The 21,400-nt window shown below is 65.1% G+C and overlaps 4 protein-coding genes across 7 annotated transcripts; 3 read left to right on the plus strand and 1 right to left on the minus strand.

The window, feature by feature from the left end:
* Nucleotides 1–1,155: 1,155 nt before the first annotated feature.
* On the plus strand, nucleotides 1,156–11,028 carry MAP2K7 (mitogen-activated protein kinase kinase 7). 4 transcript variants are annotated; one of them, XM_032625515.1, is made up of 13 exons: nucleotides 1,156–1,351; nucleotides 3,170–3,217; nucleotides 6,214–6,355; nucleotides 6,524–6,590; nucleotides 6,708–6,821; nucleotides 6,894–7,013; nucleotides 7,161–7,268; nucleotides 7,379–7,558; nucleotides 7,659–7,739; nucleotides 7,862–8,004; nucleotides 8,624–8,669; nucleotides 8,792–8,922; nucleotides 9,098–11,028. In XM_032625515.1, exons 1-13 carry the CDS (start codon nucleotides 1,228–1,230, stop codon nucleotides 9,462–9,464), a joined length of 1,671 nt encoding a protein of 556 aa, XP_032481406.1. In that variant the 5' UTR covers nucleotides 1,156–1,227; the 3' UTR covers nucleotides 9,465–11,028. The 4 variants fall into 4 exon arrangements, with proteins under 4 accessions (XP_032481406.1, XP_032481407.1, XP_032481409.1 ...); XM_032625516.1 differs by lacking the exon at nucleotides 3,170–3,217 and having other exon boundaries at nucleotides 1,157–1,351; XM_032625518.1 differs by having other exon boundaries at nucleotides 1,172–1,351; nucleotides 8,792–9,762.
* Nucleotides 11,029–11,308: 280 nt separating this feature from the next.
* Nucleotides 11,309–14,722, plus strand: TGFBR3L (transforming growth factor beta receptor 3 like). Its single transcript, XM_032625500.1, is given in 8 exon segments — nucleotides 11,309–11,502; nucleotides 11,631–11,672; nucleotides 12,220–12,482; nucleotides 12,485–12,627; nucleotides 12,705–13,013; nucleotides 13,356–13,482; nucleotides 13,585–13,743; nucleotides 13,953–14,722. Coding segments are annotated over 8 exon segments (1,305 nt in total). The 3' UTR covers nucleotides 14,021–14,722.
* Nucleotides 14,723–15,269: 547 nt separating this feature from the next.
* SNAPC2 (small nuclear RNA activating complex polypeptide 2) lies at nucleotides 15,270–18,202 on the plus strand. The gene is made up of 5 exons (XM_032625520.1): nucleotides 15,270–15,682; nucleotides 16,380–16,499; nucleotides 16,649–16,717; nucleotides 17,011–17,302; nucleotides 17,395–18,202. The coding sequence occupies exons 1-5, from the start codon at nucleotides 15,500–15,502 to the stop codon at nucleotides 17,724–17,726; spliced, it is 996 nt and encodes a 331-aa protein (XP_032481411.1). The 5' UTR covers nucleotides 15,270–15,499; the 3' UTR covers nucleotides 17,727–18,202.
* A 1,331-nt stretch (nucleotides 18,203–19,533) lies between these two features.
* On the minus strand, nucleotides 19,534–21,317 carry CTXN1 (cortexin 1). Its single transcript, XM_032627242.1, has 2 exons — nucleotides 21,000–21,317; nucleotides 19,534–20,628 (listed from the first exon to the last, which is right to left on the minus strand). Exon 2 carries the CDS (start codon nucleotides 20,606–20,608, stop codon nucleotides 20,360–20,362), a length of 249 nt encoding a protein of 82 aa, XP_032483133.1. The 5' UTR covers nucleotides 20,609–20,628; nucleotides 21,000–21,317; the 3' UTR covers nucleotides 19,534–20,359.
* Nucleotides 21,318–21,400: the final 83 nt, after the last annotated feature.

Below are 21,400 nucleotides of genomic sequence, written 5' to 3' on the forward strand. Positions count from 1 at the left end.
TCTGCCTAGGTTTTTTCCTGGAGAACTGCTCTTCCTCTACCTTCCCTGTTAGTCTCCCGGCTCCACAGTTTTGGATCTGCTCCACCTGTAAGTTGTCACCAGAGGAGTCACCACAAGCCTTCAACGCCCATCACAGTGTCCCTGTGCTGGAGCGGGCAGGACACAGCCTGCCCAACCCTGACTTCCTGGGATCACCACCTCCATGGTGTCTGCAAAATGCGAGCCTCCTCCTGGCACCAGAGAGCAGAGGCAAGGTGCTCTCCGGGGGCCCCAGGGTTCCAGATGGGGACATTTTCCCAGCACTCTTCAGACCAGCTAAAGAAAATGTGTAGGCCGCGGAGGCGCCAGGTAGAGGCACCAAACCCCGGGGCCTATCTTCTGCGTTGTCCAGGAGCTGGGAGCAAATTTTGGGGGCAGGGCAGTTGAGGGGAGTCTTAAAATGTCCCACGCAAGTCTGATTTGGAACTCTCGGACCTTGACCTTGGCCCCCCTACCGGCCCCCCAGTCGCCGAGGGCAGGGGTCACGCCACTGGATTCCCAGGGTCCTGACAGTGGCCCGAGCCCTACCCCGCCCATCCTACATGTCCTCGGCTAACCCTGAGCCTGCTGAAACGGAAAGGGCTTGCCCCGGGTGCCTAATTATGGTGAGGAGGCAGCAATTAAGCATAACAGGGATCCTAATGAAGCACTGTCTGAGATGAGAAAGGCAGTTCCGAGAGGGAGTAGGTGCCAGCGATGGCCGGGCCGGGAAGAGAAAGAACGAGGCTGAGGACACACAACCATGGCGACCACCGGGGACAGCGACAGGAAAAAAAGAAAAAAAAAAAGTCACGAGTGCGCAGGCGCAGCAGAGGCCACGGGCGTGACCCGGTCTCCTCCTCTGTACGCTTGCGCGCTGCTTTCTCCGCCCACCGCTGTTAGCGGAACGGTGAGTGTGGGTTTCCAGACAGCGCCTCTTGCCGGAGCGCTCGGGAATTCACGCATGCGCCTCACACTGAGAGGATTCGCACGTTGCCAGCAGCTAGCTCTAGGCGGCGTCATCCCTCCGGTCGGGACGAAGCACGCACGCGCGGAAGTTCGCACGCGGGAAGGGCGGGTGTGCACCGCGAGCATGCGCCCTGCTGAGCGAGACGGCGGCTCGGCGGGGTCATCCGAGCGCAGGCGCAGTGCGGTGTTTGTCTGCGGGACCGACGGGCGGCCGGGCGGTGCGCGGCGGCGGCGGGGAAGATGGCGGCGTCCTCCCTGGAGCAGAAGCTGTCCCGCCTGGAAGCAAAGCTGAAGCAGGAGAACCGCGAGGCCCGGCGGAGGATCGACCTCAACCTGGATATCAGCCCCCAGCGGCCCAGGCCCAGTAAGCACGGCGGCGTGGGGGAGGGGGCGAGCGGGGCGGGGCGCGCGCCGCGGGAGGCCCCGCCCCCGCCTCCAGGCCCCGCCCCCGCTTCCGGGGCGCTCTAGCTCCTCCTCTCCGCCCAGCTCCTCGCTATCGGCCATCGGTGACAGGGTCACGGTGACCCGGGAGGCGTGGGGCCCGCGGGTTCCCGGGCAGCCCTTCCCCTGCCTGGGGGTTCCCCCTTAACGGGGCCTGGGAGCCTAGTTATCCGGCTCCAGGCGAGGCCCCCCACCTGATGACCCGCCCCCAATCACCGGGATCCTCGGCGCCTCTGGCACCTACCCTGAGCCTTGCTTCTCCTACTTCATGCGACCGTGACTACATCCAGGTCCTCCGCTAACATGTACACATCCCTTTTCACCAGCTGATTCTACTCCCGCCATCTCAGTGACTGTGTCAAGAGGTTCCCCCCCCCCCTCCCCGCCCCGTTCCGCACCTGGGTCCGTGTCTGGGATCTTGTCATTGGGCTCAGCGGACTCCCTCCCACATACAGTTTACCCATATACACCAGGCCCCCTCATACTCCTCTGACTCGTTTCACTGTTGCCATCTTTCTGGCTTCTTCAGAAATAAACACGCAACTCCCAAGCGTGGTGACTTTGTCATTTAGAATCAAGTGACTTCCCCATTCTTACACACCCACACCCATCCAGCCCGGGGATACCTGAGGCCAGTGCGACTTTATCTAGGCATCCCAGGGCACGTACACCTCCTTTCTGGTCCCACAGTCCCCGTGCCTGTCTCCCTGGCGTCTTGTCATCTGGAGTCAAGAGCTACCCCCCAGCACCCACACCTGGCTCGGAATCACCGTGACCACATCTAGTCTCCTTGTGATTTCCTGCATGATCCCCTCCCCATATCCTTGAAGCTCAGAGGGAGTCAGATTTTTCCCCTCCCTACAGACCTGATGAACAGCAGCCCACACACATGCTTTCTGTTTTTGTTTTTGGACGCACCGCGAGGCATGTGGCATGTTAGTTCCCCCACCAAGGATCGAACCCGTGCCCCCTGCGTTGGAAGTGCAGTCTTAACCACTGGACCACCAGGGAATTCCCCTGCCCACACACCCATGCCTTCTGTGTCTCTCTTGACCCAGCAAATTGCTCTCCTTTTTATCCCCTCTGATTTGACTCCTGTGGCTTATGTAGCTCCCTGTGGAGTCATCCTGACAGGATGGGGAAGACACTTCCTCATCTGGGTTCCCCCACCACTGCCTGCTCCCCCAGCCTGGCGCCCCCATCCTTGTGTAGGGTCCACTCCCCATCCTCCCTTTCCTGACCTGGGCCCGTGTGGGTTTCTCACTGGATTGGGGGTGTGTGTGTGTGTCTCTTGGGGCCCAGGAAAAAACCCGAGGTGGCAGTGCTGGCACTGGACACTGCCTGGGGTAGGAAGCCCAGCCAGGACTGGAGGGTCCCCGCTGGGCTCTGCAGTGTTACTCCCCCTCCAACCCCAGCGTGGACGAGACAGGCCTAGGTACGGGGCCTGGGGTGCCTTGCAGGGTGGCTGTCCCAGATGCAGAGCGAGGCACGGTGAGACCCATGGCAAGCAGGCCGCGGGGAGCCCCCTCCAGGCGTCTGTGTCTGTGTCAGCTCCATCCCATCCTCCCAGTTCTCCCGTCTCTGTCGGTTTCTACCCATCTCTGCAGTTTGGTAGCGCGTGCCTCCCCCTCCTCTCCGTTATGATTTGATTTGATTTCTTTTCTTTTGGACAAATCGGTTGTTTCCGTTGTGATTTATCGTGGTGTTGTTTTTTTTTTTTTTCTTCCTTTTCCCCATCCAGTTATTGTGATCACTCTAAGCCCTGCTCCTGCCCCGTCCCAACGAGCAGGTACCAGCCTTTTTATCATCGCTGCTTGGACCTCTGCACCATTGACCTAACCGCTGCCCCGGCCGCAGAATGCCATCGCCCCCCTTCCCCCTCCCACGTGCTCCGTGTGTGCGTGTGCGCATCCCCCCCCCCCACCCTCACTCTCTGTCCATCCACACCGTCCGCGTCCGGCCCACCCGGCCACTTCCTCTGTCTTCTCACCTCCCGCTCCTCCCTTCCTCTCGGGCTCAGGTTTGGACTCCCTGGAGGAGGAGACAGACTCCCTCGCCGGCCGGGAGTCTGTCGCCTGCCAAGGGGGTCACGAGTGTCCGTGCGTGTGCCTGCAGGCGTGTGCATGAGCGGGGGGAGGGAGAGCTGCTCATCCGTCTCAGCAGCCCAGCGGACCCGTGTCGCCCCCTGGGCTGAGCCATGCTAGGCTTGGACTGAGTCCCTGTCCTCTCGGGCTGGCGCGCCCCAGGGGGTGGGGGGCCCTGGGGGTTGGAGGGCAGTGAGCACTGAGGGCCTCCGGGTGGGAAGTGGAAGAGACCCCGGCGCCTTGGAGGGAAGGCCGGCTGGAGCAGGGAGCAGGGTTGCAGTCGGGGAAACCTCTGGAGAAGGTGGAATTTGAGCAAGGTCTCCTGGGAGGTGGGGGCAGCGCAGGGATGGAAGTAGAGGAAGCAGTCCCCCTAGGGGCGGAGGGCAGGTGCCAGTGGATCTGGGAGCAGATGGGTGTGGGGCATGCCTGTGCGAAGGGCGGGGGTGCTGAGAGAGATGGGGTGGGGGTCTGGCCTCATTGGTCCTTGTGCATGTGAGCAGGACTAGGTTGGGAAGTGTGTGTGTGTGTGTGTGTGTGTGTGTGTGTGTGCGCGCGCGCGCGCCGGAAGGTGAGGGGCTCTGTGGCTCTGCTGGAGACCCTGTGGCATGTTGTCTGCCCATCTGCGTGGGTTTGTGCCATGCCCTGTGTGCGTGTGCCTACGTGTGTCGACTGACAGCCTGGTACGTGTGTGGCTCCTGATGGCCGCGTGCTCCCCACCCCCGCCCCCGCCCCCGCCCCGTGTCCTTTCTCGTTCTCTCTCATTCATTCTTCTCTCTCTCTCTTTCCCCTTCAGCCTCTCGCTCTCATTCTGCCCTCCTGACCTGCCGTGGGCCCGGTACCACCTCTGTGACTTCTGTTCTCAGGGTCTTTGTCTACCTCCCTCCACCCCACCTTAGCCACCCCGCACCGGCCCCGCTCACACGCCTACCGTGCGTCAGTTTGTGGGGCTGGCTGGAAGCCTCTGTCCCCCTACAGCCTTGGCCCCGGGTTCTGGGGCAGCCCTCAGAGGGCCCGGTGGACTGTGTAAGGGAGGGGACCGACAGGACACCACCCCGAGAGGTGTGGGTAGGAGAGGGCTGTGGTCCTCACTCAGAAAGGGGGCCCTGGTGCCCCCAGGGAACCTGAACCTGACAGGGATTCAGGGTCCCGGTGCAGGGGGAGCTCGAGGGTCCTCAGGAGCCCCGGAGGTTGTCCAGCCAGAGAGGGAGGGATTACGACTGGGATTCTGGCCCCGGCAGAGCAGAGCAGCAGGGAGGGCACGGGAGGAGAGGCCTCCGGGCCAGTGGAGGGGACTGGGCCCGGCCACGTCCCCGGGGTCCGCAGAGCTCTTCCATCACTCCCGCCAGGCCCTCCTAGGACTGCAGGCCAGGCTCATAGACCTGCCCCTCGCCCTGGCTGCGGTCAGGGTTGCAGGCCAGCAAAGCGCCCGGGCACCAGGTGCTGAACATACCTGTCTCTACCCGTTGATCACTGGGCCCACGTCACCAGGTGCCTGGAGAACTGTGGGAGGAGAAGGTGGGCCGTGCGGGAAGTGTGGAGAGAGGAGGGGGCGTCAGCCAAGGGCTAAGGAGAATGGCAGGCCCCCAGCTCCTGGCCTGCTCTCCAGGGGAAGGTGAACCTGGGAGGTGCTTGTAGCCTGCAGCCTCCCCAGCCAGGGGCTCCCCTTCTGGAGGCCGAGTGCCAGGGTCTCCGGGGTTCAGGGGTTCACTGGAGGGTCATCACCCTGGCCCCCACTCCCCACCCTGGGGCCTGCCCAGCCCGGAGGCTCCTAGCCCCTCAGGGAATCTGCTCTCCCTTCCCAGGCCCCTCCCCGGCCTGTATCTGCAGCGCGTCCTCTGGGCAGCTGGGCCCCGAGTCTCGGCTCCCGGCTGTCTGTCTCCCGCCCTCCCGTCCCCTAATGCCGCCTGCCCATCCTGGGGTGCCCGCTGCCTGCACGCTGCCTGCCCGCTGCCTGCCTGTAGCATGCCCGAGCTGTCCGCATGCAGGCTTCTGGAAAGAACCAAACTCGCTGCCTGGCCTGGCCCCTGGAGGGGCTGTGCCACCTGGATCCCCTCACCCCAGCCTGGGGTCCTGCCCCTGCCTCGTCGGCCCTAGCTCCGCAGGCCAGGCCGGGAGGCTCACCGATGAGCCCGCAGGCCAGAGGGCGGCCCTCCCTGACCCTGAAACAGAGTGCTGGGCGAGGCAGCTGGAAGCCTAGGTCCCTTGCCCACTCTCTCCCCAGGGTGGTCCAGCGAAGGTCAGGCTGCCCACAGCGCCAGAGCTCGGGCTGATCCCAGCGGGCATTCCTGCCTTGTGTGGTCCAGTGTGTGGGTGTGGTGGCCCTGGGCCTGCTTCCCCGGGCGGAGGTGGGGAGGAAAAGGACACAGCGGGGAGGCTGCCTGCCCGAGGGACGGCATCCGCCTCTGGGCCTCCGTTTTCTGTCAGGGGAGGCTTGGGGATGAACCCTCAGCCTCTGGGGACCACCCCACCTCAACAGCCCACCGCAAGCCCTTCCAGGTCAGAGGAGTGGGCGGGGTGTGGGGTGGGAAAAGGCACCCTAGGAGTGGTCTGGGAGCGGGGAGCTCCTCCAGCCCAGCAGGGCAGGGGGCTGTGCCGCCCTACCTGAGGGATGCCAGGGAGGGTAAGATGAGGGTTCCAGGCCCTTGAGTTGGGGCCAGCTGGAAGCTAACCCCCTCCCCGCCCCTGGTTCTCACCACCCCAGCCCTGCAGCTCCCACTGGCCAACGATGGGGGCAGCCGCTCACCGTCCTCCGAGAGCTCCCCGCAGCACCCCACGCCCCCCGCACGGCCCCGCCACATGCTGGGGCTCCCGTCAACCTTGTTCACACCCCGCAGCATGGAGAGGTGAGCGGCTAGGGTGGCCGGGGGGAGGGCCGGGAGGTTGGGGCCGGGGCGGGGCGGGGCGGGGCGCAGGGCAAGCCTCAGGGAGGAGCTGGTGAGCTCTGTGGAACCCTGTGTGTTAGGGGCTGGGGTGGCTTCAGGTTGGTCATGACCCACTCTCTGTCCCCTCAGCATCGAGATTGACCAGAAGCTGCAGGAGATCATGAAGCAGACGGGCTACCTGACCATTGGGGGCCAGGTACTGCCCTTCCCTCGGCCCCCCCCAGGGAGGGTGGGCAGGACGCTGCTGGTAGGTCTGGGCTGGGGGTGGAGGGCAGAGGCCCGGTGGACCCCCAGCCCTGGCTCTCCTCGCCAGCGCTACCAGGCGGAAATCAACGACCTGGAGAACCTGGGGGAGATGGGCAGCGGCACCTGTGGCCAGGTGTGGAAGATGCGTTTCCGGAAGACGGGGCACGTCATCGCTGTCAAGGTGAGCCTGCCCCCGCCCCGGGTGGGCCCCGCGCCCCAGGCTCAGCGCTAAGGCCCCTGCTGTCCCGTGCAGCAAATGCGGCGCTCGGGGAACAAGGAAGAGAACAAGCGGATCCTCATGGACCTGGACGTGGTGCTCAAGAGCCACGATTGCCCCTACATCGTGCAGTGCTTCGGGACCTTCATCACCAACGTGAGCCGGCCGCCCGCCCCCCAAGCCTCCCGTGCTGGTCTCTGAGCCAGCCCCATGCCCCCCGCCCCTCCCCCAGGACCCGAGCCTGTCTGGGGTGGGCAGGAGGGTACAGCCACCCCGCCAAGCCGCCGCCTGCTGTCCCCGCAGACAGACGTCTTCATTGCCATGGAGCTCATGGGCACGTGCGCCGAGAAGCTCAAGAAGCGGGTGCAGGGCCCTATCCCTGAGCGGATCCTGGGCAAGATGACGGTGGCGGTGAGCAGCTGGGTGGGGCGCGGGCGGGCGGGTGGTCCCCAACCCCCCCCCCCCACCCCACCAGGCCCCGTCCCTGCCATCACTGGTGCCCTCCTCTGCCCGCGCCGCAGATCGTGAAGGCACTCTACTACCTGAAGGAGAAGCACGGCGTGATCCACCGGGACGTCAAGCCCTCCAACATCCTGCTGGATGAGCGGGGCCAGATCAAGCTCTGCGACTTCGGCATCAGCGGCCGCCTCGTTGACTCCAAAGCCAAAACACGGAGCGCGGGTTGCGCTGCCTACATGGCAGTAAGTGGGGCCCAGCAGCGCCCGGCGGCCGGGCATGAGGGGCGGTGCACCCACCCCAGCCACAGGGGTACATCCACCCTCTCCTACTTCCCACCGGCAGCCTGAGCGCATCGACCCCCCGGACCCCACCAAGCCTGACTACGACATCCGGGCCGACGTGTGGAGCCTGGGCATCTCTTTGGTGAGTTGGGGTCCCTGCTCTCTGAGGCCAGGGGTGGGGTCTTCTCGGGGTACAGAGGCAGGTGGCGGGAAAGGGCAGGATCCTGTCCTTGGCCGGCCCAGCCTTGCCCGTCTCTCTCCCAGGTGGAGCTGGCGACGGGACAGTTTCCCTACAAGAACTGCAAGACGGACTTTGAGGTCCTCACCAAAGTCCTACAGGAAGAACCCCCACTCCTGCCTGGTCACATGGGCTTCTCGGGGGACTTTCAGTCCTTCGTCAAAGACTGGTGAGGGGACTTGCCTGGTGGCACAGCGGTTAAGACTCCACGCTCCCGATGCAGGGGGCCCGGGCTCCATCCCTGGTCAGGGAACTAGATCCCACACGCATGCCGCAACTAAGAGTTAAAGACTGGTGAGGAGCCCCGCCCCCGCCCTCCGCTCTGGAAGGCAGGGTGAGGTCAGATGTGGCCCTGCGCCCAGGCCACTGGGGAGGGGAGAGGGGCCCCAGGATGGTGTGGGGGCTGGAGCCTGAGCCCCGGGAGCGAGGAGTTGGGTTTGGACTCAGCCCGAGGGGTATTTGGCAGGGTGGCCCTCGGGCTTCACCTGGGGGAGCTGTGAACTGAGCAGAGGCGCCCCCGGGCTAAGGGCTCTGAGTGTCCTGCACCAACTGGCAAGAGTAGCGCCGCGGGACGTCCACATTGGAGCCTCCCGTGCGGGAGCCCACCCACCTCTCCCATGGGCGTCTCACTGCCCACATTGGGCTTCTGTCACGGTGGGGGGCCCAAGCGCAGGCCTGGGAGGGTGCGGGCTTCTGCCCACAGATCTTGCAGACCCGACTCAGCCACGAGGGCGGCCAGGCCTCTCCTACCTGCTCTCACTTCTCTTCCTTTCCTCTTCTCCCTCCAGCCTTACTAAAGATCACAGGAAGAGACCAAAGTATAATAAGCTACTTGTGAGTACCCGGGGCCCTCCCCAGCCCCCATCCTAAGCCCCCCGCCACACTGGGCGCCGGGCCTGAGCAAGGCTAGCAGGGAAGACGCCCTTGCCCTAAGTGCCCTGCCTTGGGCCCCACAGGAACACAGCTTCATCAAGCGCTACGAGACGCTGGAGGTGGACGTGGCGTCCTGGTTCAAGGATGTCATGGCGAAGACCGAGTCGCCGCGGGCGAGTGGGGTCCTGAGCCAGCACCACCTGCCCTTCTTCAGGTAGCCGCACAGCGGCGGCCAGCCCACTGGGGGCCGGGGGCGTGGCCACCGGCCTCCCCTTCCCCACCCGGCCACCCAGCTGCCCGCCAGGGGAGCCCTGGGACCTGGACGGCCGCCGAGGGCTGAGGACAGAAAGTAGGGGGCGCCGACCCACCCCTGACTCCCTGCCCACCAGCCATGGACAGATGGGCCCGCCAGGCCCCAGCCCTTCCCGTCCCAGGATCAGCCGGCTGTGCGCATCCCCCCCGACAGACACTGTGAACGGAAGACAGCAGGCCGCGAGCAGACTCGCTATTTATTCAGTTGTAACCTCTGGGCTGGGGCGGCCCCCAGGGACCGGGAGAGAGCCGCCCGTCCTGTCCCCTCCCCTCCACACCGCGCTGTCCCACCGCCGCCTCGCACGCACATGCACCCTGGCTCCATCTCCCTCTCTCTGTCCCCTCCCTCTCTACCTCTCTGGCTTTCCCTGTCTCCCTCCCTGCCTCTGCCTCTCTCCTGGCCCAGGCCCTGCCACCCCCGGCGGCACCCCTGGGTCCGTTTAGGTCTCCGGCAAGCCATGAGTCAGTTGGCTGGCGTCCTCGCCCTGGGCAGGCAGGCTGGACGTTGTGACTGCAGCCAGACCCGGGCTGGTCTCTCTCTCTTTCTCTTTTTGATCTCAGGGGGTCCTTTTTGGAGTTTATCGTATTTTATTATACTTGGTGGGGTGTTTGGGGGGTGGGGGGAGGAGAAGAGCTTGTTCTCATGGGGTTTGTCGGTACCTTCAGAAACTTTTACCAAAGTCATGTTTAGCTGCTTGTGGTGGCAGCCCCCCCGATGGCCCACGGGCGCTGGGGGGCTGGGGGCCGAGCCTTGGGGGCCTGGGCCACCCCGCCGGGGAGAGACTAGTCCCAAAGGTGGGCTCTGGGGTGGGGGGGCGCGGGGTGCTCCTCCCTCGGGGCTGGAGACTGGCCACAGCTTGTAGGGGTGAGTTGAGGACCTCGGGGGGTGTGGAGGGAGCCCAAGGGGCCGTGGCCACACAGGGTGGCCTTCAGGGAAGGCAGGTGTGGGGCATGGTGGAGGGCAGCAGGTGCCGGTGAGGCAGAGGAGGAGGAGGGAACGGGTGACAGGAGTGGGGGCCATGGGGCCCGGGGAGACAGGGATTGAGGGCACGTGGAGTGGACGTGGGGGTCTGAGGATGTGTGACAGGGATAGAGGTGGGGCAGGCCGAGGGCTGGGCGTGTGGAGGCAGTCACGCCCTCGTAGTGGCCCTGAGCGCCCCTCGACTCACCCAGAGCTGGCCAGTCCCCAGCCCACACCGAGGCCCGGGCCCTGGGGAGCAGCGAGAGCAGGAGGAGGGGGTGTGTTTCCTTTTTGTTGGTGATGCATGCAAATCAAGTGGACAACGAAATAACAACAAAAAACAAAAGAAAACTCCAGAAAAACCGCAAAAAGCAACCAACACCAAAGGTGGGGAAGCTCGCTGGATGTAGCCGAAGCAATCTAGACTAGGCATCACTGTAGCCTCCATCTAGCTCACTGACCGTAGTTACCACTAGGATAGTCACAAAACGCCGCATGTTTTAAAAAGTACTCGAAGTCATCTTTTCTCTGCTCCCCCCCTCTGGGGGGTGGCCACCTTCTTTTGCTCCAATCCCCTTTGTGAGGGGAGGGGGGCAGGGTGCGGGGCCAGTAGGCCTGGCTCCCGCCCTCCCTCATGGGCCCCAGCCACAGGGGCCTTTGTGGGTAGCCGGGAAGGTCGCGTGGCTGGCCCAAAGGGCCAGCTGCCTGAGTTTATTTTTATTTAACTTTATTTTCTGTTTTGTGAGTGTGTGTCGGCCCGTTTCCCCTACCCGCCTTCAGTGTTAAATGGGAGCCTCTCCTTCCCCCCCTACCTTTCCCATGTCTCCCCCCCCGCCACCCACCCACCCGGTCACCAGTCACCAGCCATCCCTCTCCATCAGGCAGAGGGTGAAGTGGGCAGGTGGGGGCCTGGGGCGGCCTGGGCCCAGCCCATGGTCTACAACCCCTTCTCAGGCCGCCAGTACTGCCCCGTCCCTTTTTAAAACGAAACACCCTCGTTTGTAAATCCTTAGACGCTTGAGAATAAAACCCCTCCCTTTTCTTCTGCGGTGTCTGTGGTGTGTGTTGTGAGCCTGGCAGGGCCTGGCAGTGAGGTGGGGAAAGGGGCCAGGGAAGGCGTCGTGAGCCCCGACCTTGGGGCTCGGGGGCTGGTGGATGGGGCCTCTGCAGTGAAGAGAGACAGGCAGGGCTGGGGGCTGGAGAGAAGGTGTTTGTAGTGACTAGCCCCATATCTAATGGCCATTTTGAGGGACCTCCCCCCAGCCCAATAGCTACAGGTCTGGCCAGAGAGCCCTTAATCTCCAGCAGGCCTTGGCCGTGGGCTCTGATGTCGGCCCATCAGTGCACCGCCCCCGCTCCTTGCCTCCCCAAATGGCCCCCCAGCCAAGGCCAGAACCGCCTGCCCACCTGCTGGGCCCAGTGCTGCCTCAGCCGGTCCAGCATGCTGGGCACCGCGATCCTGCTGCTGGCCCTGCTCCCAGGGATGACCACCTTGCCCAGCGAGTCAGCTGGTATGTACAGGCAAGGGGACGTGGCCCAGCACACCCCCACTCCCGTGTTACTCTTTCTCAGTGCACCCTCTCACCCACCCCGCCTGGGGGAACGGGGGTGGGTGGGAGGTGGGGTCTGCCCCATCCCCCGTTTTCCAGGTTCTCTGGGATCCCCAACTTCTTCGAAGTCCCAGCAGCCAGGTGAGACCAAGGGCTGTGGGAGGGGAGCGGTCTGCGCCAATGCTTTTAGGGAATGTCTGTGCCGGTAATTCTGGACATTTGAGAACATCCTTTGATGAGGACCCCAGCTGAGCGCCTCCTTAAGGCCGAGGTCTTTGTCAGTGTGGTGCATGTGTGTGTGACCACACACCCCAGTGGAGGCTCCCCTGTGCCTCTGCGCTTTGCCGACGCTGCCCTCAGCCTGCGAGTGAGTGAGGAACACTGACAAAGGGAAAAGGCCCAGACCCATGTGGCCGGCCTGGGCCTCCACGATGCCCAAAGGTCTTGGGGGAGAGCACCTTGCTATTCTTCCCTCCCCTTAGAAAGGCAAGAATGGGGCCAGCACCCTCCCCCCAAACGGCCCTGCTGTGACCCCAGAGGAGCCCCTGGTCCTCGGTGGATGAGCGGGGGGTTCAGACTCCAGAAGGGGAGGGCCTTTGACCTCACCCAGGCCGACCCTCCACCATCAGGTGCCCCTCGGCCCCTTCCGGGCCAGGGATTCGCTCGCTCACTGAGGATGGTGAAGTAGAGGTCTGGGAAGGGGGCTCCTCCCCTGGAAGGCGCAGCTTTGCGCCCAGGCTCAGGGGCTGGGCTGGGATGTCGCCCAGGTCTCCAGCGGGTACATCCCAGCTGCTTTACGGCTGGCGGTGGGAAGCGCGGAGCCGAGCGCGCGTGAATCCTCCACCGCAACTGCATCCATTTTCCAAAGTAGGCAGTGGAGGCGAGGTTGGCTCACTTGCCAAGGGGGCCTAAGGGACAGCGCATCCTCCTTCCCCTGTGCCACCATTTCTCCCTGCCAGTGTCCCCGTTCCCCGCGGCGCCAGGGCCCAGGCTGCGCCGACCCCTTTTCAGTCTGGAGCTGTCGGACGCGGAGGACGCCTTCCCGCGCCGCGCGGGGCCGTTGGAGGTCCCGGCTGACAGCCGCGTGTTCGTGCAGGTACGGGCACGGGGCTCACCGAGGCCGGGTGGCAGCCGGTGGGGGCAGCCGACCCTGACCGCGACCCCGCCCCCCAGGCGGCCCTGGCCCGTCCCTCCCCGCGCTGGGGCATGGCCCTGCACCGCTGCTCGGTGACACCATCCTCACGCCAGACCCCGGGCCCCGCCCTGGCGCTGCTGCGCGGGGGCTGTTCCGCCGACTCCTCGGTCACCTTCCCGCCACCGCGGCCGCTCCCAGGTGCCGCTCGCCCCGCGCGCTTCAGCTTCCGCCTGCGCCCGGTCTTCAACGCCTCTGTGCAGTTCCTGCACTGCCAGCTGAGCCGCTGCCGCCGCCTCCGGGGAGCCCGCCAGACGCCTGCGCCTCTGACGCTGTCTCCACCGTCGCCGGTGCTCGGGCACGGGGCGGGGAATCTGGGCGCCCGGGCCCGTCGGGGCTGGGCACAAGAGCCTCTGGCATCTGAGGGAGAAGCCTCTTAGGGTTTGGGGATCTGGGGGTCTGGGAGCTTTTGGACCTGGGGGCGGAGGTACCTCGAAACTGGGAGTAGGCACTGGGTCTCAGGCTGAGGTTGGGCGCAGGGGCGTCCGAAGGGGCCGAATTTCCAGGGGTCTAGTATTGCGACACCTGGTTGCAATATAGTGCTGGACGCTTAGATCTCTTGGGAGCCCTGGGGACCCGCCCCTGGAGCCGGGGCCCTGACGTCCCCGCCTCTTGCCTCCCCCTCCTCCCAGTGTCTGCCTCGGGATGAGGCGTGCGCGGGCGCCGGCAGTGGCCGCGATGAGAGTCTGGGTGCCGACAGCCCTCACCTGCACACGCTGACGCAGCCCATCGTGGTCACGGTGCCGCGGCTGCCCCCGAGTGAGCACGCAGTAGTCCTCAGCGGGGGTCTCTGGGGTCGGGAAGGGGGATGGGGAGGACATCTGAGGCATGAGCCCAGTCTCTGCGTTGTACTCCTCACAGGGCCACCCAAGGGCGTCCCCGGCAGAGCCGTGCGACCCGAGCCTCCCGCGCCGGCCCCGGGGGTCCTGGAGCCCGCGCCGGTGGTAGCACTTGTGTTGGCCGCCTTCGTGCTGGGCGCCGCTCTGGCCGCCGGGCTCGGCCTCGTCTGCGCTCACTCAGGTACCAACCTGCGTCCGCCGTGATCTCCGCCTGGCCCCCAGCCTATTCCCACGCGTCCGGACCCCTGGTCGCGGCGATCCCAGCCTGCTCGGGCTCATGACCATCCCTAGACCTGCTTCCGCTACGCCTGCAGCAGCCCCCCAGGGGGCGCCCTTGCCCCGGCCCAGCGCACAGCAACCCCTACTCCCCAGCCTGCCTTTCATCTCCAGCGCCCCTGCCCCCCGGCCCGCCCCCGAGAGCCTCGCCCAGCGGCCCCCCGCCCAGCAGGCCCCAGTGAGGCAGGTAAGTGTTGGGGGGAGGGAAGAGGGGGAGTGTAACCTGGGGCCGGTAGGACGGATGGAGGAGGGAGGTGATAACGACTCTTCATAGCGCGTTCTCTCTGCCAGGCGGAGTACCAAATGTTTTACGCATATTAATCCTTGTAACAAGCTTCGGGTAGATACTCCTATAATCCTCATAATAGATATTTAAAAATGAGGCACTCTCTGAAATTAACTTGCCAAAGGTCACAAAATTTGGTGGAGCTGGGATTCTAAATCACGTAGTGGGTGACTCGCGGCCGACTGAGGGCTTAGTGTCGTAAGAAGGGACCTCAACACCTCAGACAGGCACACTAGGCAAGGAGAATTCGGGTTTCAGACCTAGCACCCACCCTCGCCCCGGCACACAGACTGATGGGGCAGCCAATGATCGGTTGGGAAGGGGGTGACCTGCCGTAGCGTCCTCTACCCTGCTCAGCCTGAGTCGCCCCTCTCCAGAGATAGCGCGCCCCCAACAGGGTCCGGAGACATACCAGCCACAGCCTTGGACCAGGCCCGCCAGGACCTGAGACTCGATGGGACTAAGATCCCTGCGCCCCGCGCCCCCTCTTGCTCCTCCTCCCACCCTCCCACCTGGGCTCAGAATAAACATCTGGCCTGAACTGCAGCGTTCTGAAGTCTGCGTGCGCGCGTGGCGCGGGGGTGGGGATTCCGGGGTGGAAAAGGTCCAGACTGGAGGGGTGGAGCTCTGGGGCGGGCCTCATACGCCCTTATATACACGTGTGCGGTTACCGCCCAGGGGAGCCCCAAGGGCATTTTGTCCCAAACAAAAAGGGGACACCCAACCCCACCAGCTTAAATTTAAAAATAAGCCTCGTCTCCTTCTCCACTCCTGCACCGCCCACCTGCCTTCTCAACCCCAGGATTTCTCCGCTCTCCACTCCCACCGCCCGGACCCTGCCCTCGCTAGGGCCTCGAGCTCAGGCCTCTGCTCGTCTCCTCTCCGTCTAGCCTAAAGGTCCTTAAATCCCTCCTGCCCGAGCTCCTCCCTCCCCAGAGCACAGACAAGGGGGTGACTATTAGCTCCATTTTACGGTTGAGGAAACTGAGGTTCGGCAAGGCCAAATCACTTGCTCACCAGTCAGGGCTGGCCGACCCCACAGCCCAGGCTCTTGGCTACAAAGCACATAATAGGAGTTTCACAAGACGTAGTTCTGGAAGGGAGGGAGGGCACGAGATCTAAGAACTTGGCTCCAGTTCACGAGTGAGATAGAATGCGGGCGGGGGCGGGGTCTCGTTCGCCCCCGCCTCAGCTAGACGCCAGTCTCCCCATTACTTCCCGGGGAAGCAGTTCCCTTCGGCCCGCAAACGCAGAGCCACGCCCCCATCTACTTCTGCCTCCGCGCGGGGTCTTTTGGCCCCAGCGGCCGCCGTAACCCCGCCCACTAGGGAAACGGCCCCGGAACGACGACACCGCCCTCACCCGCCTCACCGGCATGAAGCCCCCGCAGCGGCAGCGAGCGGCCCCGGCGCGCTATCTGGGTGAGGTGACCGGCCCCGCGGCCTGGAGCGCCCGCGAGAAGCGGCAGCTGTTACGACTACTGCAGGCGCGACGGGGCCAGCCGGAGCCGGACGCCGCCGAGCTGGCCCGGCAGCTGTCGGGCCGGAGCGAGGTCGAGGTGAGAGGGGGTCTCGGGATGGGAGCGAGGCTGGAGGTGGGGCTAGGATGTGTTCGGGGCTGGCGGAGGGGCTGGCCCCGGGAGTTGGCGGGACGAGAGTGAGGCTGGGGGGCGGGGCTTTGGAGTGGGCGGGTCGAGGGTGAGGCGGGGGCGAGGTTGCGGAACCGGAAGAACGCCGGAGGAGGCGGGATTAGTGCAAGGCTGGGCCTTGTGTGCCTGCGAGAAGCTGAGGGCGGGGCGAGGGCGGAACATAGCCGAGAGGCGGGGCGAGGAGGAGGCAGTGCTGCGGCAGGCTGAGGGGCGGGGCGAAGCCAAAATTTGGGGGCGGAGCGAACTCTGAGAGCGGAGGCCCCGGGCTGGGTGGAAGGCGCAGAGGGGCTGGGCGGGAATGAGGTTGAAGCGAGAGTCAGGAAATGGGGCGGAGTGGACGAAGCGGGCAGGTGACTAGGGTAGTACTTAGCAAAGGGTGGGCCCTGGCTGCGGGGAGGAGCCAGAACCAGCCAGGGCCTTACATCTTTGTCAGGTAGCTGGTCACACCTGGGGCCTTGGCCCAAGACCCCTGGGCAGAGTCCCTATGACCCTTAACTCCGGGCCAGCGGGAGGCTAGGGAGCAGTGGCCGGCCCTGGAGCAGGCAGTGGACTGCCTAGCCCTGGGCTTCTAGAAGGTCCATTTGGCCTCATCCTCTCACTTCCCCAGATCCAGGACTTTCTCCGGCAGCTCAAGGGCCGAGTGCTCCGAAAGGCCACTCGGAGGATGCATCCAGGTGGCCCACAGGGTCCTAGGCGCCGGGAAACACAGACCCCGGCCCCCATCGAGGTGAGGCGGGGCGAGGCTCCCCAAGGCCGGCCCCTGGAGGATGAGGTGGGAGTTGGGGGGATAACCTGGTCAGGGGAGCCGCAGGAGGGGTAGGGCTTGGGGGACTCCTGCAGGTTGATCCGTGAGCACCTTCTGGTTACTCCACCCAGGTGTGGATGGATCTGGCTGAGAAGATAACAGGCCCGCTGGAGGAGGCCCTGACCGTGGCTTTCTCACAGGTACAGCCATCCGCCAGGAAGGATGGGGGTGTCCCGGGGACGGGGTCATATATGTGAGTCTCATTAAGCTGAACCTGGTTCCTGGGTCCCTTCCTCTTGCCAGCTCTGTGACTCTGGTCCGTCACCGGACACCCTAGCCTCAGTGTCCGCCCTTCTGAGGCCCTCTGCTGAATGTGACGCCTTCCTCAGGGTGGCAGGGAGGATTTGGAGGTAGAAGGCTGTCTCCTGCAGGGCAGGGGAGTAGCCCACAGGGACGCTTCTGCCTTTCCTTGCCTGATCTCTCTGCCTGCCAGGTGCTCACCATCGCAGCCACGGAGCCCATCAGCCTCCTGCACTCCCGGCCTCCCAAGCCCACGCAGGCTCGTGGAAAGCTACTGCTCCTCAGCGCCCCTGGAAGGCGGGAGGACCTGGGCCCTGAGGCTCCTGGCCCCGCCCCCAAGACACAAGGCCCTGCCCCTGAGGCATCCTCTGAGTTCCTGGCTGGCCCGTCCGCTGAGGAAGACTTTTCTGTGGACTTCGAGAAGATCTACAAGTACCTGTCGTCCATCTCCCGCGGCGGCCAAGGCCCCGAGCTTTCCCCAGCTGGTGAGAAGGGAGGGGCTGACGATCTGGGGGTGGGAGTCTCCGGCGGCAAGCCCCGCCCTTCTCTCACCCGTCCCCTTTCCATCCATCATCAGAGTCAGCTGTGGTCCTTGACCTGCTCATGGCACTTCCTGAGGAGTTGTCCCGCCTGCCCTGCGCTGCCCTGGTTGAACATATGTCAGATATGTACCTACGCCTGATGGCCCCCCAGCCCGACCCTGCCAGTGGGGGCCTGGGGTCTGGGGCTGAGGATGACGGGACAGGTTCCAGGGGGCAAGAGGAGGCTGGCCAGGCCACTCCTCAGGCCCCCGAGAATGCTGGGCCCAGCGAACCGATATCCACTTGGCAAGCAGCTGGGATCTGCCCCCTGAACCCATTCCTGGTACCCCTGGAGCTTCTGGGCCAGGTGGCCACCCCTGCAAGGTGAGGGGTCCGGCGCCTCACCAGACACACCGGACATCGGTGAGCCCCCAGGCCCTCAGTCCTGCTTGGGCTGACACAGGGTTGTCATTGAGGATCTTGCCACGGTGGAAGGTCCCTGATGCAGTGTGCAGTACAGGTCGCCTTTAAGGTGCTCGATACAGCGTGGGTCTCAGAAATGGAAGCACAGGGAATTCCCTGGTGATCCAGTGGTTGGACTACACGCTCTCCCTGCCGAGTGCTCGTGTTCAGTCCCTGGTTGGGGAACTAAAAACCCACAAGCTGTCCAGCACAGCCAAAAAAACCCAAAAAACTGAAGCGAAGTTTACAGGGTTTCAGCCATAGAACTGGGGTGAGGGGGTTCCAGCCAGATGGCTGGGCTAAAATCACCCTCAAATACTCCCCCCACTGGTTTCTCATCCCTTCTGAAGTCCTGTATCCGGTGTCCTGTAACTGTGAATAAAGTTCTGGTCTATCCCCCTGGCTCTCTTTCTCCTGTGAGTGAAAGGTGGGAGGGGGCCTAGAATCAGAGGTAGGGAGCCATAGCTTGGGGTCCTGGGGACGGAGCGGGGACATGCCAGGGAGGAGGGTGTGGTTTTCGGTAAAGGCCACTGCACCAGGTCCAGTCTGATGCCATCTGGAGCGACCTTGGCTTGGCTGTGAGGGGACCCTTGGTGATTGTTTGGAGGGTCTAGGCCTGAGCCTGACCCGTGTCGAGGAAAGGTTTTCAGAGCCCGATGACCCTCCATCATACAGATGGAGGGGAGAGGCTAGCAGAGTGAGGGTGGCCAGGTCGGGGGAGCTGGACTCCTGACCACAGGAGGGTTAAAGGTGGGCTGCCCATGTGGCAGGAAGTTGGAGGGAGGGGAGGGAGTCCCTGAGGTAGCCTTGGGGAAGCAAGTCGGGGAGGGAGGGAGAGCTGGAGGGGCCTTAGGAGCAGGAAAGGGGGAGCAGAGCTGGGTGGAGGATGGGGCTAGGGTCCTGGCCGTGACCCAAGGTCTCCAAGTCCCAGAGGTGCTGCCAGGTCTCCCTGCACGGGGCCCCCCTCCCTCAGCCTCGATGAGCGTGTGGATTCAGGGGCAGGTTGGTGAGGGTCGGGTGGGGGAACCGGGTGTCCTCCTACGGCACTACCTTCCCCCAAATCGAACCAGTCCTCTGAGAGCCAGTGAATTTTCTGTTCGCTGAGCCTGTGCATTCACACAGCCTTCCTTTTATAGCAACGCTCGTCTCTCCCCACACACACTGCACACGGCTCCCCCCGGGGGCGCACAACACATCTCGCAGGCGGGCCGTGGAGCGGAGCCAGCCCACTCCATGCCCAAGGACTCACAGCACCAGCCCCGTGGTGTGCAAAGTGCACATGCTGATGGTGGGACAGAGGGACCAGGCCAGAGAGGTTTGGGGCTGTGGGTGTGGTCACAGTACCAGAAGGCCGTGCCAGTTCTTGGCGACAACCTCCAGGGCTGGCTGAGGGCACCCCATCCAGGCTCCCTACTAGCCTAAGTCCATTCCATGGCCCCCAGAGTCTCCTCAAGTCAAGGGAAAGAAGGGTGGTCTTGGCTGTTCCTGGAGCGAGGGGGATGGATTATGCCTTGGTCCCCCAGAGTGTACATCTGGGTGTTTCACAGCCCTGGGCAGCTGTTAAGAGTGTGAAGTCAGCCCTGGGTTCAAATTCTAGCCTGGCTAGAAGCCAGCTATAGGCAGGTCACTCAACCTGCCTGGACCCGAGTCCCCTGGCCTGTAGAATGAGGATGCTAACAGGGTCCTGAAAAGAGAACAGACCAAGTACAGGAGGAGCCACCTCAGCACGCTGCTTGGCATGCAGTAAGCGCTCAATAACAGCTTTTATTAATACCATGGGCTCAGAGGCAGGGAGGAGTGAGAAAGCAAGGGGAGGGCCTGGGAGGGGGTGTTGCAGGAGGGACCAGGGGGAGGTGGCAGGAGGGCCAATGAGGGGTGGAGGTGGTGACAGAGGGAGGGGCGCGCTGACCTGAACTGGGGCCTGGGCTGGGGGCGGGAGGGAGCCTGTCTGCCCTCTCCCCCCCATGGAAGGAGCCTCGCATCCTGGACACAGCAGCCGTTGTCGCTCTTCAGTCACTGTCTCCGGAGCAGGCCCCGCAGGGCATATTGGTATGCAGCGTCCACCTCATGGGCCCAGGAGAGCCCGCAGGCCCAGAGCCCGAGGAGGGGCTCAACACTTAAGGGGAGCGGGCGGCGGGGGAGTGAGGATGGCCAGAGGACAGGGGAGGGAGGGGAAGGGACACGGGGGTCCCCGAACCCGGGAGCGGACATGACACTCATGCTCGGCGGCAGGGCAGTAGCAGAGCCACCTACACGCTGGGGGCGGAGGGGCGGGCGTCCTCTTCCCACCCAGGCTTTAGAGTCGGGGGCCAGCCGGGCCGGTGAGTTACGGAGAGAGGACAGGGCGGGATAAAGGCACGAAGTGGGGCTCCGGCCTGGCCAGAAGGGAAGATGGGAGGGGTGTGAGGGGGGAGGGGTTGGACTTCTCCTGACGCCCTCCCCCCTCGGGCTGCGGGCTCGGGGGCAGGATCCTGAGCGCGGTCCAGGCCCGGCGGCGCACCGTCGGATCGGCCCCGGGAGAGAGACCCCGCGGAGGGCCGGCCGAGGGCGCCGCACCGCTCAGACCAGCGCGTAGTCGAACTGCCCGCGCTCGAGCGCCTCCTTGTGGTCTGTCCAGGACGAGGCGGGCATGCGGCTGTAGGGGTCGAGCAGGATACGCACGCAGCGAACCATCAGCAGCACCAGCACCACGAGCAGGCACAGCACGAAGGCGAACACGGTGCGCTGCTCCGCGTCCAGGCCCGCGCCCACCGGGGGCCCCGTCGATGGCGGCAGCGGCTCGGGGGACAGCGTCCACGTCGCGCTCATGGCTCACATCGCCGCGCGCCCTGCGGAGGAGGGGGCCCGCCCGGGAGGCAGGGATGAAGCTGCGCCTTCCCGCGCCCCCGCGTCGTCCCCACCCGCCGCCCCCCCCACACACCCTGCCGAGCCCCAGCCCCCGCACGCGCCTTTGTCCCCTGGCTACGCCCATGCCTGGCCCGCGGGCACCCAACTCCGGGCGTGCGCGCAGGTGGGGACGCTAAGAGCAAGGAGAGGAAACCCCGACCCGGCCGGCCCGCGCACAACAGGTGCGAACGCGCGGCCCGGGCTGCGTGGTGGGGGGCGAGACCCAGTTCCCCCACCCCGCTCCCTTTGTTCTTGCGTCCTGGGGACCCCCCCTCCCCCACCGCCACCGCCCCCGCCCCGCCGCGCCCCTCACCCTGGCCTCGACCGGGACCGGGACCAAGCGGCCGGCAGCCGCGCTCTCTTCCGGGACCCGCACCCGCTCCTGGTCTCTCCCCGGTGGCCGCGGCGGCGGCCGCCCGGACTCTGCCCACCCCACCCGCCCCTGGAGCGGCGGAGACCGAGGCAGGCGAGCTCCGCGCCAGCCGGGCCGCCGCGGCTGTTCCCATGGCGACGGGGGCGGGGCCGCCGCGGGGGGCGGAGGCTGCGCAGGGAGCGGCGCTCGGGCCCGCGACCCCGCCCCGTCCTCCGAGAGAACCGGGCCCCGCCCAGAGGCGCCGGGGAGACCACCGGCCCCAAAGAACCATGAGCACCGAGGGCCTCGCCCTCCCACCCCCACAGGCACCCCCCCACCCCCACAGGCACCCCCCCCCAAAA

The sequence above is a fragment of the Phocoena sinus genome, chromosome 3, assembly GCF_008692025.1.
Source record: "Phocoena sinus isolate mPhoSin1 chromosome 3, mPhoSin1.pri, whole genome shotgun sequence".
NCBI classification, from domain to species: domain Eukaryota; kingdom Metazoa; phylum Chordata; class Mammalia; order Artiodactyla; family Phocoenidae; genus Phocoena; species Phocoena sinus.